We start from the raw sequence: 21,815 nt of genomic DNA, 5'->3' as shown, positions 1-21,815 counted from the left end.
GGAACCAAAAGTTTGGAAGTTGTCCTAGGAATGGACTGGATGTCCAAGCACAATGGATTGATAGACTGTGCCAAGAAAGCCATAACCATGACTAGCAGCACCGGTATCGTCGTTGAGCACGTCTCTGAAAAACTACCCAGGAAATTCACCTGCAACCAAAGTGTATCCAAGCCAACTCTGGATCAAATCAGGGTCGTTTGTCGCTACCCTGATGTGTTTCCGGATGATCTACCCGGTATGCCCCCGGATCGGGATATCGAGTTTATCATCGAGTTAATCCCCGGAACTGGACCCATCGCCCAGAGAGCCTACAGCATGAACGCAACCGAGCTTGTGGAGCTGAAGAAGCAAATAGATGACATGTTAGCCAAAGGTTTGATTAGACCAAGTGCATCCCCCTGGAGATCCCCCGTCTTGTTTGTCGACAAGAAGGATGGTGCCAATCATTTATGCACGGACTATCGTAAGCTTAACGATGTCACCATCAAAAACAAATACCCCTTACCCAAGATAGAAGACTTGTTTGACCAACTCACCGGATCCCGAGTTTTCTCCAAGATTGATCTTAGAACTGGATACCACCAACTGAAGATCCGAGCCACCGACATTCCAAAAACTGCCTTTACCACCAGATATGGGTTGTATGAGTACAATGTCATGTCATTTGGACTGACCAATGCCCCCGCTTATTTCATGAACCTCATGAATAAGATCTTCATGAAATTTTTGGACAAGTTTGTCGTTGTGTTCATCGACGACATCCTCGTCTACTCCAAGTCCGAAGAGGAACATGAACAGCATTTGGAGATTGTTCTAGAAACCCTTAGACAGCACAAGTTGTATGCCAAGTTTAGCAAGTGCGAGTTTTGGCTGGAAGAAGTTGGATTCCTCGGACACATCTTGTCTGCAGGAGGAATTGCCGTAGATCCCGCCAAAATCAAAACTGTTATGGAATGGAAAGCCCCAACCACACAAACCGAGGTCCGCGCTTTTCTTGGATTAGCCGGATATTACCGCAGATTTGTAGAAGGTTTTTCGAGCATCGCTCGACCAATGACCCAACTGCTGAAAAAGGACAGAAAGTTTGAGTGGACCGACAAATGTGAAGAGAGCTTTCAACAGCTCAAGAGTAGACTGACAACAGCCCCAATCCTGATCATGCCGGATATCGCAAAACCCTTTGACGTATATTGCGACGCCTCCAAGACTGGACTTGGATGCGTGCTTATGCAAGAAGGCAAGGTTGTGTCCTACCTTTCCAGACAACTCAAGCAACATGAACAGAACTACCCAACCCACGACCTCGAACTTGCAGCCGTGGTCTTAGCCTTGAAAGTTTGGCGTCATTACCTCATGGGTAATCGATGCGAGATCTACTCCGACCACAAAAGCCTCAAATATATTTTCACCCAGAAAGAGTTGAACATGAGACAACGCCGATGGATCGAATTGATCAAGGATTACGACATGGAGATTCACTACCACCCCGGCAAGGCCAATGTGGTAGCGGATGCTTTGAGTCGACTGCCGTGCCAGTTGAACTCCATGCTCGCAACCGAACAGCCCAGTTTGCACCAAGAGTTTGAACAGTTCAGACTTGAACTTGTTAGTGAAGGATTCCTAGCCAGCATAGAACTGCAACCCACCTTGGTTGGTCAGATCAAGGAAGCCCAGAAGGACAACGCTAGCATTGACGGAATCAAGAAACAGATAGCCGCAGGAAAAGCCCCCGGATTTACCGTAGACAAAGCCGGAGTGCTTTGGTACAAAGAACGTCTCTGCGTACCATCGGACTCTGACTTGAAACGAGTCATCCTGCAAGAAGCCCATGACACCCTTTATTCAATCCACCCCGGAGGTACCAAGATGTACCAGGACCTGAAAGAACAATTTTGGTGGCACGGAATGAAGAGAGAGATCGGTAGCTATATCGCTAAGTGTGACATCTGTCAGAGAGTCAAGGCAGAACACCAACGACCCGCTGGACTGTTGCAACCCCTTCAGATTCCAGAATGGAAATGGGACTCCGTAGGAATGGACTTTATCACCGGACTGCCCAAATCTAGCAAAGGCAATGATTCCATATGGGTAGTGGTTGATAGATTGACCAAAGTCGCCCATTTCATCGCCGTCAAAACCACCTATCAAGGCCCCAAGTTAGTTGAACTTTACATCTCCAGAATAGTCGCTCTGCACGGAACCCCCAAATCGATAGTGTCAGATAGAGGATCACAGTTCACCTCAAGGTTCTGGCAGAAAGTGCATGAAGGACTAGGCACTCGCCTAAATTTCAGCACCGCCTATCACCCTCAGACCGACGGACAGACTGAGAGAGTAAACCAGATACTGGAAGACATGCTTAGAGCATGCGTACTGGAATACGGATCCAAGTGGGAAGACTGCCTACCTTACGCAGAATTCTCTTACAACAATAGTTACCAAGCCAGCCTACAGATGGCGCCCTTTGAAGCCTTGTACGGAAGGAAGTGCCGTACCCCCCTGAACTGGTCAGAAGTCGGAGAAAGCCAAGTTTGCGGCCCAGATGTTCTTCGTGAAGCTGAAGAGAAAGTCCACAAGATCCGCGAGTACCTCAAGACTGCGCAATCCAGACAGAAGAGCTATGCCGACAAGAGGCGTCGGGAGATGACCTTTGAGATCGGAGACTTCGTCTATCTCAAATTATCCCCCTTGAAAGGGATGCAAAGGTTTCAGTTGAAAGGAAAGCTTGCACCCCGCTATGTCGGACCTTTCCAAGTCCTTAGCCGCCGAGGTGAAGTATCTTATCAACTGGAGTTGCCTGAAGAAATGTCGGCTGTGCACGACGTGTTTCACATCTCCCTCCTCCGGAAATGCCTTGAAGTCCCGGAGAAGACCGAAGTGTTCAAGAACATCGATCACCGATCGGTGGATATCAACACAGATCTGACTTACCGCGAAGTGCCGATTCGCATATTGGAAGAAGCTTACCGAACCACCCGCACCCGAAGCATCAAGTTTCTGAAGATCCAGTGGAGCAATCATACCGAGGATGAAGCCACCTGGGAACGCGAAGACTTCATGAAGAAGGAATACCCAGATCTCTTTAGTACCTAACTTTCTTTTCGATCTCGGGACGAGATCTTTTGTAAGGGGGAAGGGTTTGTAACACCCCAAATTTCAATAAAAATTCAGTTAGAGAATTCCAGAAAGCAAAATTTCAAACCAACAAAAACTTTTCTTTTGCATATAGTACCATGCATAGGACTTGTGCATTTGAGTGATATGCCATGATGATTGCTTTTACTTGTATTTGATATGCTCTAAAACCCTAGTGTGATCATGTGAAGATCACCAACCAAATAAATCAAAGAGGAAGAAATTCCATAAATTGCAAAACCCTAAAAACCCTCACATAGGCTCTATGGCATTTTTATAAATCTTGACCCTAGACCTATTTGGTCTTCACCATTAGTTGGATAATGTTATTAAACACTTATTACAACTTTTGGAACCAAGGTTGCACAATTCAAATGAAATTCAAACAAAATTCCCACTCACATATGATAATGGCCAAATCTGCCAAATTTAGTCTGATCACCACTTTGAGCCCCTGCAATTCAATTTTCCCAAACCAATTCTTGCTAACTCTTTGCACCATTTCAAAGTCAACATCAAGGTGAACAACTTTGATGAAGATCACCCTGCCAAATTCATCTTGGATCAATAGCTATGCTCATCCAAAGTTGCAACATTTTAACAAGTGGAACAATCTCACACTTGTCAATTTTTGAAATTCTTGAATTCTACTTTTTCCACCACCACCTCAAATCACCTCTGGTCATTTACAACTTATCTCAACACTCACATTTCAAAAACTTTCACCTTTTGAATTATTTCAAATTTGGAGAATTATGCAAATTGCAAAATATGGCACTATTTGACACTATTTGAAATAGTGTTCTATACCCACCAAACCTACACTACCCTACCCCAAATGGTTCCCCTGCCCCCTTTCACCCTGAATGGCAACATTGAAACCCTAGGGAGAGAGAGAGAACAAGCAAGACATGGCCATGCCGGCCCATGCCGGCCATGTTCTTCTCCCCCTCTCATCCTTGCACCTCAGCCCTGGCCCTGGTGCCCACACTCGCCACCGCACACTCCTACACCACCCTAGCCAAGCCACGGTCGAGCTCGACGCCAACCATCGCCGGAGATCACGCGCCAAGATCAGCCCTGGATGCCGCTCGCGTCGCGCATGGACGCCACTAGCCACGCGCCGTTCCACCGCCTCGCACTCGCCCTGGACCCCCTGTGCACAAGTTGAGCACCGCAGTGACACCGCGACGCCGCCAGACACGCGCCCAGCCCAGACCCGTGACCGCCGGCGCCGGAGACGACGACTTGTTCCCGTACGCGCCGCGGCCGTCGTGGAAGCAATGCGACCCAACCAAGCCTCCCCCGACCGCGCTGTCGCCGCCAAACGCATCGCCTGGACCCGTAGAGCATCGCCATGACCACGCCTAGCTCGACCACCCGCCGGAGAAGCCGCGCCATGGTCGACCTTGCCACTGCCCCGCACCCCTTGCTCAATCCTATAAATAGAGCGTTCCCTGGAAGCCACTGAGCACACCACCTCACTCCCCACCCTTCACCACTTCGCCTCGCACCATTAGCCACCTCGATCGTCGCCGGAGCAAGGCCAATTGCAAGATCGGAGCCGCGGAAGCCCTGGAGAAATCGCCATTGATCCAGGCCACCTCGAGCTCCGCCACTGCTACCAGCTGCTTCGCCGTCGTCCACATCTACCTCGCGCACACTGCCATACCTTGCTGGAGCCGCGGTGAGCTCTCCCACCCCCTACTGCCGCCGCCGCATCGTCGGGTTCTCGTCGGTGACGACGATGAACCACGACCGTCGATCTGCGATCTAATCCTACGTCCCACGTTGAAACATACCGTTTCGGGTTTTAAAAGAGGCTGACAGGTGGACCCCACCCTGTCAGGCAGCCCACGCGGGCACAGACGCGTGGTGGGCTGGCCGTGGGCCTGTTTAAATGATTTGGCCCAATAGGTTTTCCCGCCGGCCCTTTTAATTCAAACCTAGTTTAATTTCATTCAAATGAATTTGAATACTGCCTCCACTTTGAAATTCAACCATTTCAAATTAGCTAAACCAAATCTAGTGAATTTTATATGGGTAGAAAGCCACTGAAATTCTCTACAACATACCACTGGCCTCATGGTCATTTTCTTTGTAGAATTAATGTGACAAAAATAACAAGACAGGGACTTTTCCCTATTCAAATAATTCTTAAAAATCAACCAAAATAGATATTAAGTCAATTCCAACTCTAATAGCTCACATTTGACTTACACTAATTGTTTATGCAATAAAATGGTGTGGTCACTTTGCATGATCATGCCATGGTTTAATGAATGGATATTTTGACTAGTTTAACTAGTTGATATTGTCCAAAACTATTAAAGTTAATTTGTGTGAAGTCTTACACTTCACTTAAAATTGTCTCACATGGATTCATGGGATGTTTGGACCCCTGGTCCCAAACTCTCTTATATGAATTACTTGAGATTTAAATCAAAGGTAGTGTTATTTAAATGGTATGAGGTGATCCACCTCATTTAAACCATTTTCCCAAATGATGATGATGAACATTTGACTTAGGTCAATATGAGTTCATCCATGATTGTTGGAGAAATTAAATCTTAAGAAGATTTCAATGAGAGGAAATTATTTCTCAAGAACCCTATGGAAACTATCACTTACATATGAAATGCAAAGAAGTAAATTCTTTTTAAACCCCACAACCCATGCACCCTAGTTTATTTATTTTGTGTGCATAGAGTAGTATGTGTGTTTAATTGTGATGTGTGGAATAGCCATTGAATTAGTGAGTAATTATACTCGTATTCAAATTTATACGGTAGCACCGGAGAGTACGCCGAAGAAGAAGGTTGCTACCAAGAGGAGGAGGAGGAACAGTTTGAGAACTACCAAGGCAAGCTACTACCAATGCAAGCTATTATTCTTGCAAAGTGCAAAGCCCCTTGGGGCAAGGCACCATGTTCTTACCTTTTCTTATATGAACCCATCCCAAGTTTTTACTTTACAAGTTGTTACTTGTTTTCTAAATGAGTTACTGTTATAGTTAACTTTGGTCAAAGTACAAGTTGAGTACTAGAGTAGTGAGTTAGTCTTTCCCAAGCAAAGCAAGTTAGCACCCCTCATGAATTAGAGCTAGTGCTAAAGAAATTAAAACTTGACTACTCTAGATGGGAACCATGTGAAGTTGAAGGATTTTTGAAACCTTGGAATGAAGATGCATTCCATTGAATGATTTTTGAAGGTGAATATGACCAAGAGAAGATGGTGATATTTGATAAACAATGACGTTGGTTTGAATGCGATACCTTTCCAATTATTAAGTACCCCCACAATACCTGATTATGGGTAGGGCTTAACTGGAAGTTTATGCGTCTTAGTATGGGTTCCCTCTAAACAAGCGTCATCGGGGTTATGCCGAAAGCTGCCTCTACCACAAAAGAAACGATACGATATGATGCGAAATGAGGTGAATGTCCGGCCCAAGCCCTGTGCAGTTCCCAGGCTGACTGTCTGTCTTCACTGGGAGGCCAAGCTCATGGGGAGAGGTGCTCATACTAGGATTCGTAAGTGAAAGGTTATGGTTGATGATCCGCGTACTGTGTTACGATGATTCGGGGAAATCCCGACGGATGAAATCAAATGTTGTGGCACAAGTGTGCAACCTCTGCAGAGTGTAAACCTATTCGAATAGCCGCGTCCACGGTTACGGACGGTTGGAAAGGCCATACGGTTTCCGATGTCATATCTTTGAAAATGATGTTGAAAGGTGAAGGTGAAATGTCTTGTGGTGGATTGAATTGAAATCACCACTTGAAAGGTGGGAATGACACTAATGTTCCCACTTGAGTTAGTTAGCACTTGAGTAAGCTTTTTCTCAAAACTTTGTGAAATAAAACTAGCTTTATGCAAATAAACTAGAGCTTAGCAAACCATACTAGAATGTCTAGCACTTACTTTAGTATTGGTTTGCGAGTACTCAACGTACTCACGGCTTTGTCCCTGGCTATTCCAATGGCCAGAGTATGAAGATGAACAAGGAGATGACCAGCAGGATGCCTACGACAACTAAGCGCCTTCCGACGTCAAGCGTTGGCCTGTGGACTAGAGAGTCCTTGTATCTTACGCTTCCGCTATGTTGAACTATGAACTTGTGTTTGTTCGTTGATCAATAGATCAACTATTCGTGTAATATGGATCATGTGATTCCAATTTGTAAGACTTATGGTTTGTAATGAATGATGACTATGATACTTAACTATTATGCCTCGCAACAACAATATTCCTAGGATTGCGATGTATGACATAATAGGCATTCGGACTTAAAAATCCGGGTGTTGACAGAATCTGTCAAAACAGAACAGTCCGTAAAGACGAATTTTACAGGGGCACTTAACTTGCTCATATGAAAATGCTCAAATTGAATGAAAGTTGTGTACATATATGAGGATCACGCACGTAAATTTGCAAATTTTCTGAGTTACCTACAGAGAATTCTGCCCAGATTCGTACCAACAAGAAATCTGTTTCTGCGCAGTAATCCAAATCTAGTATTGACTTTACTATCAAAGACTTTACTTGGCACAACAATGCAATAAAATAAAGATAAGAAGAGGTTGCTACAGTAGTAACAACTTCCAAGACTCAAATATAAAACAAAGTACTGTAGTAAAAACATGGGTTGTCTCCCATAAGCGCTTTTCTTTAACGCCTTTCAGCTAGGCGCAGAAAGTGTGAATCAAGTATTATCAAGAGATGAAGCATCAACATCATAATTTGTTCTAATAATAGAATCATAAGGTAACTTCATTCTTTTTCTAGGGAAGTGTTCCATACCTTTCTTGAGAGGAAATTGATATTTAATATTACCTTCCTTCATATCAATGGTAGCACCAACAGTTTGAATAAAAGGTCTTCCCAATATAATGGGACAAGATGCATTGCATTCAATATCCAAGACAACAAAATCAACGGGGACAAGGTTATTGTTAACCATAATATGAACATTATCAATCCTCCCCAAAGGTTTCTTTTTAGCATTATCAGCAACATTAACATCCAAATAACAATTTTTCAATGGTGGCAAGTCAAGCATATCATAGATTTTCTTAGGCATAACAGAAATACTTGCACCAAGATCACATAGAGCATTACAATAAAAATCATTGACCCTCATCTTAATGATGGGCTCCCAACCATCTTCTAACTTCCTAGGAATAGAAGTTTCAAGTTTTAGTTTCTCTTCTCTAGCTTTTATGAGAGCATTTGTAATGTGTTTTGTAAAGGCCAAATTTATAGCACTAGCATTGGGACTTTTAGCAAGCTTTTGTAAAAACTTTATAACTTCAGAGATGTGACAATCATCAAAATCTAAATCATTATGACCTACAGCAATGGGATCATTGTCCCCAATGTTGGAAAAAAATTCAGCAGTTTTATCACAAGCAGTTTCAGCAGTTTTAGCAATTTCAGGCAGTTCTGTACGCTTTGCACTAGGAGTAGAAACATTGCCAACACCAATTATTTTACCAATGATAGTAGGAGGTGTAGCAACATGTGAATCATTATCATTACTAGTGGTGGTAATAGTCCAAACTTTAGCTACATTATTCTCTTTAGCTAGTTTTTCATTTTCTTCTCTATCCCACCTAGCACGCAATTCAGCCATTAATCTTATATTCTCATTAATTATAACTTGGATGGCATTTGTGTTGGAGATATGCCCAAGAGGCAATAATAAAGTGGTTATTATAATATCTTTGTGTTTATGATAAATGTTTATATACCATGCTATAATTGTATTAACCGAAACATTGATACATGTGTGTTATGTAAACAACAAGGAGTCCCTAGTAAGCCTCTTGTATAACTAGCTTGTTGATTAATAGATGATCATGGTTTCGTGATCATGAACATTGGATGTTATTAATAACAAGGTCATGTCATTAGTTGAATGATATAATGGACACACACCCAAATGAGCGTAGCATAAGATCAAGTCATCAAGTTCATTTGCTATAAGCTTTCAATACATAGTTGTCTTAATCCTTCGACCATGAGATCATGTGAATCACTTACACCGAAAGGGTACTTTGATTACATCAAACGTCATTGCGTAAATGGGTGACAATAAAGATGGGATTAAGTATTTGGAAAGTGTGAGTTGAGGCATATGGATCAACAGTGGGATTTGTCCATCCTGATGACGGATAGATATACTCTGGGCCCTCTCGGTGGAATGTCATCTGATTAGCTTGCAAGCATATGAATAGTTCATAAGAGATCACATACCACGGTACGAGTAAAGAGTACTTGTCGGTAACGAGGTTGAACAAGGTATGGAGATACCGATGATCAAACCTCGGACAAGTAAAATATCGCGAGACAAAGGGAATTGACATCGTATGTAAATGGTTCAATCGATCACTAAGTCATCGTTGAATATGTGGGAGCCATTATGGATCTCCAGATCCCGCTATTGGTTATTGCTCGGAGAGGAGTCTCGACCATGTCTGCATAGTTCGCGAACCGTAGGGTGACGCGCTTAAGGTTCGATGTCGCATAAGTAGATTTGAATATGGTATGGAGACGAAGTTTGTTCGGAGTCTCGGATGTGATCCAGGATGTCACGAGGAGGTCCGGAATAGTCCGGAGAATAAGATTCATATAAGGGAAGTTGATTTCTGGGTTTTCGGAAATGTTCGGGATTGTTCCGGTATTGACTGGAAGGTTCTAGAAGGTTCCGGAAGGGTCCACCATGGGGCCCACGACCTAGGAGGCCCACCGTGGGCCGAGGGGATGCTCCCTGGCCTAATGGGCTAGGGGCACTTGGCCCCAAGGCCCAGGCCGGCCAACCCCCTAGGGTTTCCCTGGGGGGGATCAACTTGGGGGAGGGGAAAGCCCCTCTCCCCCCCTTGGCCGCCGCCCCCCCTAACCCTAGATGGGAAAGGGGGCCACCTTGGCCGGCTGCCCCCCTATATAAAGAGGGGAGGGGGTGGCCGGCCACACCCCCCATCCATTGCCTCCTCCTCTGGCCGCCTCTCCCTCCACCATACGCTGCTCCGGCTTAGGCGAAGCCCTGCAGCTTTTCTTCCTCCACTACCACCACCACGCCATCGTGCTGCTGGAGTTTGGAGGAGATCTACCACACCTCCACTGCCCGCTGGAACGGGAGAGGAAGGAGCTTCATCGACACCGTACGCGCGACCGAGTACGGAAGTGCTGCCGGATTGCAGCACCGGGGACGATCGTCTACACCAACAACGAGATTAATCTCGTAGGCTTGGGAATCTTCGAGGGTTAGTCTCATCTCCATCTCGTTGCTTAGATCTTGTAGATTAGATCTTGGGTGTTCCATAGATTAGATCTTGGATTTATTCGTTTTGCGGTAGGAAAATTTTTGTTTTCTATGCTACGAACCCCATCAGTGGTATCAGAGCCATGTCTATGCATAGATCTGTTGCACGAGTAGAACACAATGGTTTTGTGGGCGGTGATGCTCTTGTTGCTTTAGTTTGTGTACTTTGCTTCTTGCGGGATGGTGGGATGAAGCGGCCCGGGCTAACTTTACATGACCGCGTCTCATGAGACTTGCTCCACGCTTGACATGCAACTTGTATTGCATAAGTGGCTTTGCGGGTGTCTGTCTCTCCCACCATAGTGAAGATTGTAATTTACACTTCTATTGTCAACACTAGTATCACCGTTGTGGTTCATGTTCGTAGGTAGATTGGATCTTACTCGAAAACCCTAAACCACGTAAAATATGCAAACCAAATTAGAGGCGTCTAACTTGTTTCTGCAGGGTTTGGTGATGTGATATGGCCATGATGTGATGATGATTATATTTGATGTATGAGATGTTCATTATTGTATTATGGCAACCGGCAGGAGCCTAATGGTTGTCTTTAATTTGGTTAAAGACCTGCGTGTCTATTCATCATGTAATAGCTTTATTTCAAGTAGTTGTTATAGTAGCTATAAGTGATGGACAACCATGAAGCGGCGCCACTGACCTTGACGCCATGCTGGTGATGATGGAGATCATGTCCGTGCTTTGGAGATGGAGATACCGAAAGGCCATATCATATCACACATTATGAATTGCATGTGATGTTAATCCTTTTATGCATCTTATTTTGCTTAGATCGCGACGGTAGCATTATAAGATGATCCCTCTCACCAAATATCAAGATAATAAAGTGTTCATCCTTAGTATGCACCGTTGCTAAGACTTGTCATTTCGAAGCATCTCGTGATGATCGGGTGTGATAGACTCTACATGTGCATACAACGGGTGCAAGCCAGATTTGCACACGCGGATACTAAGGTTGCCTTGACGAGCCTAGCATGTACAGACATGGTCTCGGAACACGGGATACCGAAAGGTAGAGCATGAGTCATATGAATGATATGATGAACACTTTGAGTGTTCGCCTTTGAAGCTACATCTTTTCTCGTGAAGATCGGACTTGGTGTAGTGGATTTGGTTCGTGTAATCACTAAGACAATGCGAGGGATGTTGTTTTAAGTGGGAGTTCACCTAGTTAATTTCAGAATTAAAATTTGAACTCAATTTATCATAAACTTAGTCTAAACTCTTTGCAAATATGTTGTAGATCATGGCGCCCCCCTCCATCAATTTTAACCAGTTCCTAGAGAAAGAAAAGCTTAAGGGCAATGGCACCAACTTCACTGACTGGTTCCGTCATGTGAGGATTTTCCTCACTGGTGGAAACCTGCAATTTGTGCTCGAAGCACCGCTAGGTCCCCCACCACCTCCTGCAGTATCCGAGGACATAAAGAATGTTTATGAGACTCGGGCAACTCGGTACTCCGAAGTTCAGTGTGCCATCTTGTGCAGCCTAGAGGCAGAGCTCCAAAAGCGTTTTGAGCACCACGACCCCTATGAGATGATGCGTGAGCTCAAACTTATCTTTGAGACTCATGCGGCCGTGGAGAGCTATGAGGCCTCGAAGCAGTTCTTTACCTGCATGATGGAAGAAGGCAGCTCCGTTAGTGAGCACATGCTCATCATGTCCGGGCATGCGAAGAAGCTCAATGACTTGGGGATGATGATCCCTAACCAGCTGGGTATTCATCGTGTCCTTCAATCACTGCCACCAAGTTACAAGAACTTCGTGATGAACTACAACATGCAGAACATGAATAAGGATTTACCTGAAATCTTTTCCATGCTGAAATCTGCTGAAGTAGAGATTAAGAAGGAGAACCAAGTGTTGATGGTCAACAAGACCACCAGTTTCAAAAAGCAAGGCAAGCCTAACAAGGGTAACTTCAAGAAGGGCGGCAAGAAAGTTGCACCGCATCCTGAGAAGCCTAAGGCTGGTCCTAAACCTGAGACTGTGTGCTATTACTGCCAGGGGAAGGGGCACTGGAAGCGCAATTGCCCCAAATACTTGGCCGATCTGAAGAGCGGCCACGTCAAAAAGAAAGGTATATTTGATATACATGTTATTGATGTCTATCTTACTGGTTCTCGTAGTAGTGCCTGGGTATTTGATACTGGTTCGGTTGCTCACATTTGTAACTCGAAACAGGAACTGCGGAATAGACGAAGCCTGGCAAGAGACGAGGTGACGATGCGCGTTGGAAATGGATCCAAAGTCGATGTGATCGCTGTCGGCACGCTCCCTCTACATCTACCTTCGGGATTAGTTTTAAACCTTAATAATTGTTATTTGGTACCTGCGTTGAGCATGAACATTATATCTGGATCTTGTTTAATGCAAGACGGTTATTCGTTTAAGTCTGAGAATAATGGTTGTTCGATTTATATGAGTAATGTCTTTTATGGCCATGCACCTGAGATGAATGGTTTATTCTTGTTAAATCTCGATAGTAGTGATACACATGTTCATAACATTAATGCTAAGCGAATGAAATTGAATGATAATTCTACTTATATGTGGCACTGTCGTCTTGGTCATATTGGAGTGAAGCGCATGAAGAAACTCCATTCCGATGGACTTCTTGAGTCACTTGACTTTGAGTCACTTGACAGATGCGAAGCATGTCTAATGGGAAAAATGACTAAGACTCCATTTTCTGGTACAATGGAGCGAGCTACAGACTTATTGGAAATCATACATACCGATGTGTGCGGACCAATGAGTGTAGCATCGCGCGGTGGTTATCGTTATGTTCTAACCTTCACGGATGATCTGAGTAGATATGGATATATTTACTTTATGAAACATAAGTCCGAGACTTTTGAGAAGTTCAAGGAATTCCAAAGTGAAGTAGAAAATCAACGTAACAAGAAGATTAAGTTTCTGCGTTCTGATCGCGGAGGCGAATATCTAAGTTATGAGTTTGGCATGCATTTAAAGAAATGCGGAATACTTTCACAGTTGACACCGCCGGGAACACCACAGCGTAATGGTGTGTCCGAACGTCGTAATCGAACTTTGTTAGATATGGTTCGGTCTATGATGTCTCTTACCGATTTGCCGTTGTCGTTTTGGGGTTATGCATTAGAGACAGCCGCATTCACTTTAAATAGGGCACCATCTAAATCCGTTGAAACGACACCGTATGAACTATGGTTTGGAAAGAAACCTAAGCTGTCGTTCCTTAAAGTTTGGGGTTGCGAAGCTTATGTAAAGAAGTTACAGCCTGACAAGCTAGAACCCAAAGCGGAGAAATGCGTCTTCATAGGATACCCTAAAGAAACAATTGGGTACACTTTCTATCACAGATCCGAAGGCAAAATCTTTGTTGCCAAGAACGGATCCTTTCTTGAGAAGGAGTTTCTCACTAAAGAAGTGACTGGAAGGAAAGTAGAACTCGACGAGGTTAATGAACCTTCTCTCATAGATCAGAGTAGCGCGATGCAGGAAGAAATTCCTGCACAGCCTGCACCGATAGGAGAGGAAGCGAATGATGATGATCATGAAACTTCGAACGAGGAAGCTACTGAACCTCGCAGATCGACGAGGGAACGTACCACTCCTGATTGGTATGATCCCTGTCTGAATGTCATGATTGTGGACAACAATGATGAGGACCCTGCGACGTATGAAGAAGCAATGATGAGCCCAGATTCCAACAAATGGCAAGAAGCCATGAAATCCGAAATGGGATCCATGTATGATAACAAAGTATGGACTTTGGTAGACTTACCTGATAGCCGCAAGGCTGTCGAGAATAAATGGATCTTTAAGAGAAAAACAGATGCTGATGGTAATATTACTGTCTATAAAGCTCGACTTGTCGCAAAGGGTTTCCGACAAATTCAAGGAGTTGACTACGATGAGACTTTCTCACCTGTAGCGAAGCTAAAGTCTGTGAGGATTTTGTTAGCAATAGCTGCATTTTTCGATTATGAAATCGCGAGATGGATGTCAAAACGGCGTTCCTTAATGGTGATATTGAGGAAGAGTTGTATATGGTACAACCCAAAGGTTTTGTCGATCCTGAAAATGCTGACAAGGTATGCAAACTTCAGCGTTCCATTTATGGACTGAAGCAAGCTTCCAGGAGTTGGAATTTACGCTTTGATAGAGTGATCAAAGATTTCGGTTTTATACGGACTCATGGTGAGGCCTGTATTTACAAGAAAGTGAGTGGGAGCTCTGTAGCGTTCCTGATATTATATGTAGATGACATATTATTGATTGGGAATGATATAGAACTATTAAGCAGTGTTAAAGGTTATTTGAATAAATGTTTTTCAATGAAAGACCTTGGTGAAGCAGCATACATTTTAGGCATCAAGATTTATAGAGATAGATCAAGACGCCTAATAGGCCTTTCACAGAGTACATACTTGGACAAGATTCTAAAGAAGTTTAGAATGGATGAAAGCAAGAAGGGGTTCTTGCCTATGTTGCCAGGTAAGGTCTTGAGTAAGACTCAAGGTCCAGCTACGACAGCAGAAGAAAGAGAGAGGATGAGCAAGATCCCCTATGCTTCGGCAGTAGGCTCTCTCATGTATGCCATGCTGTGTACTAGACCGGATATCGCACATGCTGTTAGTTTGACCAGCAGATATCAAAGTGATCCAGGAATGGAACACTGGACAGCGGTCAAGAATATCCTGAAGTACTTGAAAAGGACTAAGGATATGTTTCTTTGTTATGGCGGTGACCAAGAGCTCGTTGTAACTAGTTATACCGATGCAAGTTGGAACACCGATCCTGATGACTCTAAGTCTCGATGCAGGTACGTGTTTATATTGAATGGTGCGGCAGTAAGCTGGAGCAGTTCCAAGCAGTGCACGGTGGCGAAATCTTCAACAGAATCTGAATATATAGCGGCTTCAGAGGCTTCATCGGAAGCGGTATGGATGAAGAGGTTCATTGTTGAGCTTGGTGTGGTTCCTAGTGCATTGGACCCGTTAGTCATTTATTGTGACAACACGGGTGCCATCGCCAATGCAAAGGAACCAAGGTCACACAAGAAGCTGGAGCATATCAAGCTGCGTTTTCATTCGATTCGCGAGTACATCGAAGATGGTGAAGTAGAGATTTGCAAAGTACACACGGATCTGAATGTTGCAGATCCGTTGACTAAAGCTCTCCCAAGGGCAAAGCATGACCAACACCAGAATGCCATGGGTGTTAGGTACCTTACAATGTAATCTAGATTATTGACTCTAGTGCAAGTGGGAGACTGTTGGAGATATGCCCAAGAGGCAATAATAAAGTGGTTATTATAATATCTTTGTGTTTATGATAAATGTTTATATACCATGCTATAATTGTATTAACCGAAACATTGATACATGTGTGTTATGTAAACAACAAGGAGTCCCTAGTAAGCCTCTTGTATAACTAGCTTGTTGATTAATAGATGATCATGGTTTCGTGATCATGAACATTGGATGTTATTAATAACAAGGTCATGTCATTAGTTGAATGATATAATGGACACACACCCAAATGAGCGTAGCATAAGATCAAGTCATCAAGTTCATTTGCTATAAGCTTTCAATACATAGTTGTCTTAATCCTTCGACCATGAGATCATGTAAATCACTTACACCGAAAGGGTACTTTGATTACATCAAACGTCATTGCGTAAATGGGTGACAATAAAGATGGGATTAAGTATTTGGAAAGTGTGAGTTGAGGCATATGGATCAACAGTGGGATTTGTCCATCCTGATGACGGATAGATATACTCTGGGCCCTCTCGGTGGAATGTCATCTGATTAGCTTGCAAGCATATGAATAGTTCATAAGAGATCACATACCACGGTACGAGTAAAGAGTACTTGTTGGTAACGAGGTTGAACAAGGTATGGAGATACCGATGATCAAACCTCGGACAAGTAAAATATCGCGAGACAAAGGGAATTGACATCGTATGTAAATGGTTCAATCGATCACTAAGTCATCGTTGAATATGTGGGAGCCATTATGGATCTCCAGATCCCGCTATTGGTTATTGCTCGGAGAGGACTCTCGACCATGTCTGCATAGTTCGCGAACCGTAGGGTGACGCGCTTAAGGTTCGATGTCGCATAAGTAGATTTGAATATGGTATGGAGACGAAGTTTGTTCGGAGTCTCGGATGTGATCCAGGATGTCACGAGGAGGTCCGAAATAGTCCGGAGAATAAGATTCATATAAGGGAAGTTGATTTCTGGGTTTTCGGAAATGTTCGGGATTGTTCCGGTATTGACTGGAAGGTTCTAGAAGGTTCCGGAAGGGTCCACCATGGGGCGCACGACCTAGGAGGCCCACCGTGGGCCGAGGGGATGCTCCCTGGCCTAATGGGCCAGGGGCACTTGGCCCCAAGGCCCAGGCCGGCCAACCCCCTAGGGTTTCCCTGGGGGGGATCAACTTGGGGGAGGGGAAAGCCCCTCTCCCCCCCTTGGCCGCCGCCCCCCCTAACCCTAGATGGGAAAGGGGGCCACCTTGGCCGGCTGCCCCCCCTATATAAAGAGGGGAGGGGGTGGCCGGCCACACCCCCCATCCATTGCCTCCTCCTCTGGCCGCCTCTCCCTCCACCATACGCTGCTCCGGCTTAGGCGAAGCCCTGCAGCTTTTCTTCCTCCACTACCACCACCACGCCGTCGTGCTGCTGGAGTTTGGAGGAGATCTACCACACCTCCGCTGCCCGCTGGAACGGGAGAGGAAGGAGCTTCATCGACACCGTACGCGCGACCGAGTACGGAAGTGCTGCCGGATTGCAGCACCGGGGACGATCGTCTACACCAACAACGAGATTAATCTCGTAGGCTTGGGAATCTTCGAGGGTTAGTCTCATCTCCATCTCGTTGCTTAGATCTTGTAGATTAGATCTTGGGTGTTCCATAGATTAGATCTTGGATTTATTCGTTTTGCGGTAGGAAAATTTTTGTTTTCTATGCTACGAACCCCATCAATTTGCTGTAGTAACAATCTTATTATCAATGTCCTTATTAGGCATAACTTTCAGTTTTAAAAGATCAACATCAGAGGCAAGTCTATCAACCTTAGTAAGCAAGAATATCAATTTTATCAAGCTTTTCCTCAACAGATTTGTTAAAAGCAGTTTGTGTACTAATAAATTCTTTAAGCATGGATTCAAGACCAGGGGGTACACTCCTATTATTGTTGTAAGAATTACCATAACCATTACCATTAGCAGAAGGATATTGCCTATAGTTGTTACCAGAATTGTTCCTATAAGCATTGTTGTTGAAATTATTATTTTTAATGAAATTCACATCAACATTTTCGTCTTGAGCAACCAATGAAGCTAAAGGAACATTATTTGGATCAACATTAGATCTACCATTCATAAGCATAGACATAATCACATCAATCTTATCACTCAAGGAGGAGGTTTCTTCGACAGAATTTACCTTCTTACCTTGTGGAGCTCTTTCGTGTGCCATTCAGAGTAATTTATCATCATATCATCAAGAAGCTTTGTAGCCGCCCCCAAAGTGATGGACATAAAGGTACCTCCAGCAGCTGAATCCAATAGGTTCCGCGAAGAAAAATTCAGTCCTGCATAGAAAGTTTGGATGATCATCCAAGTAGTCAGTCCATGGGTTGGGCAATTCTTTACCAAAGATTTCATTCTCTCCCATGCTTGAGCAACATGTTCATTATCTAATTGCTTAAAATTCATTATGCTACTTCTCAAAGATATAATTTTAGCGGGAGGATAATATCTACCAATAAAAGCATCCTTACATTTAGTCCATGAATCAATACTATTCTTAGGCAGAGATAGCAACCAATCTTTAGCTCTTCCTCTTAATGAGAAAGGAAACAATTTCAATTTTATAATATCACCATCTACATCCTTATACTTTTGCATTTCACATAATTCAACAAAATTATTAAGGTGGGCAGCAGCATCATCAGAACTAACACCAAAAAATTGCTCTCTCATAACATGATTCAGTAAAGCAGGTTTAATTTCAAAGAATTCTGCTGTAGTAGCAGGTGGAGCAATAGGTGTGCATAGGAAATCATTATTATTAGTGTTTGTGAAGTCACACAACTTAGTATTTTCAGGGGTATTCATTTTAATAGTAGTAAATAAAGCAAACTAGATAAAGTAAATGCAAGTAACTAAATTTTTTTGTGTTTTTAATATGGAGAGCAAGACAGTAAATAAAGTAAAGCTAGCAACTAATTTTTTTGTGTTTTGTTTAAGTGCAGCAAACAAAGTAGTAAATAAAATAAAGCAAGACAAAAACAAAGTAAAGAGATTGGAAGTGGAGACTCCCCTTGCAGCGTGTCTTGATCTCCCCGGCAACGGCGCCAGAAAAAGAGCTTGATGCGTGCAGTTGACACACGTCCGTTGGGAACCCCAAGAGGAAGGTGTGATGCAGACAATAGCAAGTTTTCCCTCAGAAAGAAACCAAGGTTTATCGAACCAGGAGGAGCCAAGAAGCACGTTGAAGGTTGATGGTGGCGGAATGTAGTGCGGCGCAACACCAGGGATTCCGGCGCCAACGTGGAACCTGCACAACACAACCAAAGTACTTTGCCCTAACGTAACAGTGAGGTTGTCAATCTCACCGGCTTGCTGTGAACAAAGGACTAACCGTATTGTGTGGAAGATGATTGTTTGCGAAGAACAGTAAAGAACAAGTATTGCAGTAGATTGTATTTCAGATGTAAAGAATAGACCGGGGTCCACAGTTCACTAGCGGTGTCTCTCCCATAAGATAAATAGCATGTTGGGTGAACAAATTACAGTTGGGCAATTGACAAATAAAGAAGGCATAACAATGCACATACATATATCATGATGAGTACTATGAGATTTAATCAGGGCATTACGACAAAGTACATAGACCGCCATCCAGCATGCATCTATGCCTAAAAAGTCCACTTTCAGGTTATCATCCGAACCCCTTCCGGTATTAAGTTGCAAGCAACAGACAATTGCATTAAGTATGGTGCGTAATGTAATCAACACAAATATCCTTAGACAAAGCATCGATGTTTTATCCCTAGTGGCAAAAGCACATCCACAACCTTAAAACTTTCTGTCACTGTCCCAGATTTAATGGAGGCATGAACCCACTATCGAGCATAAATACTCCCTCTTGGAGTCACAAGTATCAACTTGGCCAGAGCCTCTACTAGCAACGGAGAGCATGCAAGAACATAAACAACATATATGATAGATTGATAATCAACTTGACATAGTATTCAATATCCATCGGATCCCAACAAACACAACATGTAGGATTACAAAGAAACGATCTTGATCATGATAGGCAGCTCACAAGATCGAGCATGATAGCACAATTAGGAGAAGACGACCATCTAGCTACTGCTATGGACCCATGGTCCAGGGGTGAACTACTCACACATCATTCCGGAGGCGATCATGGCGATGAAGAGTCCTCCGGGAGATGATTCCCCTCTCCGGCAGGGTGCCGGAGGTGATCTCCTGAATCCCTCGACATGGGATTGGCGGCGGCTGCGTCTCTGGAAGGTTTTCCGTATCGTGGCTCTCGGTACTGGGGGTTTCTCGATGAAGGCTTTAAGTAGGCGGAAGGGTAGGTCAAGAGGCGCCACGGGGGCCCCACACAACAGGGCCGCGCGGGCCCCTTGCTGGCCGCGCCGCCCTATTGTGGCGGCGCCTCGTGGCCCCACTTCGTATCCTCTTCGGTCTTCTGGAAGCTTCGTGTGAAAATAGGACCCTGGGCGTTGATTTCGTCCAATTCCGAGAATATTTCCTTACTAGGATTTCTGAAACCAAAAACAGCAGAAAACAGCAACTGGCTCTTCGGCATCTTGTCAATAGGTTAGTGCTGGAAAATGCATAATAATGACATATAATGTGTATAAAACATGTGAGTATCATCATAAAAGTAGCATGGAACATAAGAAATTATAGATACGTTTGGGACGTATCACCTACTCCCATGAATGTGAGTCAAGTAAGAAGTTTTCATGGTCTTGCTGGGTTTTATAGAAGATGTGTGCCCAACTTTAGTACTATGGCTGCACCTTTGAATGATTTGACTAAAAAGGGTGTTGTTTTTTAGTGGGGCGCAGCCCAAGATCATGCTTTTGATGAACTTAAGAGATTGTTAACTTATGCACCGTTACTTGCACTTCCTGATTTCAATAAGCAATTTGAGATTGAATGTGATGCTAGTGGTATTGGAATTGGTGGTGTGTTGATGCAAGAGGGTCGCCCAATTGCATATTTTTCTGAGAAACTTTCTGGTGCTAAGTTGAACTATCCTATATATGATAAAGAATTGTATGCTTTAATTAGAGTTCTTGAGGTTTGGCAACATTACTTGTGGCCAAAAGAACTTATCATACATTCTGACCATGAAGCTTTGAAATATCTGAAAGCCCAATGTACTTTGCATAAGCGTCTTGCTAACTATGTTGAGTTCATTGAGTCTTTTCCATACATTATTAAGCATAAGAAGGGAAAAGATAATATTGTTGCTGATGCTCTGTCTAGGAAGAATATGCTCTTAACTCACCTTGATGTTAAAATTCCTGGTTTAGAGGTCCTATGTGATTTGTATGCTACTGATCATGACTTTGCTGAACCATATCGCTTGTGTGCTATTGGTAAAGCATGGGAAAAATATCACATACATGATGGGTTCTTGTTTAGGGCTAACAAACTGTGTGTTCCAGAATCGTCTGTGTGTTTGCTCTTACTGCAGGAATCTCATGCTGGAGGTTTGACGGGTCACTTTGGGCGTGAGAAGACGCTACTCATGCTAGCTGACCATTTTTATTGGCCAAAGATGAGGCGGGATGTGGACAGGTATGTGAAGAGATGCATTACTTGCAACAAGTCCAAGTCCAAGCTGAAGCCTCACGGTTTGTATACTCCTTTACTGGCCCCTACTACACCTTGGGAAGAGATTAGTATGAATTTTGTGTTGGGTTTGCCGCGTACTAAGAGAGGCCATGATTCTATATTTGTGGTAGTGGATAGATTCTCTAAGATGTCACATTTTATTGCCTGCCACAAGAGCGACGATGCATCGCATATTGCTAACCTGTTTTTAGGGAGATTGTACGCCTACATGGAGTCCCAAAGACTATTGTTTCTGATCGTGACGTTAAGTTTATGAGTGTAACATCCCAAGAATTTCAAAACAAAACAAATAAACTTCCCTAGTTCCAAATTTTGGAACCAACAAAAACTTTTATTAATTAAGTAGGATACATAGTGATCTTGCTTAATTCTTGTGCTATTGCTATGATTGCTTGTTATTAGTAATTGAAGTGATCTTAAACCCTAAACCT

The 21,815-nt window shown here is 43.7% G+C and overlaps 1 protein-coding gene across 1 annotated transcript; it reads left to right on the top strand.

Moving 5' to 3' along the window:
• The first annotated feature begins 12,117 nt into the window (after positions 1–12,117).
• On the top strand, positions 12,118–13,024 carry LOC127330180 (uncharacterized). The gene is made up of 2 exons (XM_071825146.1): positions 12,118–12,558; positions 12,663–13,024. Exons 1-2 carry the CDS (start codon positions 12,129–12,131, stop codon positions 12,674–12,676), a joined length of 444 nt encoding a protein of 147 aa, XP_071681247.1. The 5' UTR covers positions 12,118–12,128; the 3' UTR covers positions 12,677–13,024.
• Positions 13,025–21,815: the final 8,791 nt, after the last annotated feature.

This window comes from Lolium perenne, chromosome 2 (genome assembly GCF_019359855.2).
Source record: "Lolium perenne isolate Kyuss_39 chromosome 2, Kyuss_2.0, whole genome shotgun sequence".
NCBI lineage: Eukaryota > Viridiplantae > Streptophyta > Magnoliopsida > Poales > Poaceae > Lolium > Lolium perenne.
The sequence above is the reverse complement of the archived record's forward strand: the minus strand, read 5'-3'. Positions and strand labels throughout refer to the sequence as shown.

What these genes read in the sequence shown, in the direction of transcription:
- LOC127330180 (XM_071825146.1), top strand. Translation starts at nt 12,129, where the DNA reads ATGCTCATCATGTCCGGGCATGCGAAGAAGCTCAATGACTTGGGGATG.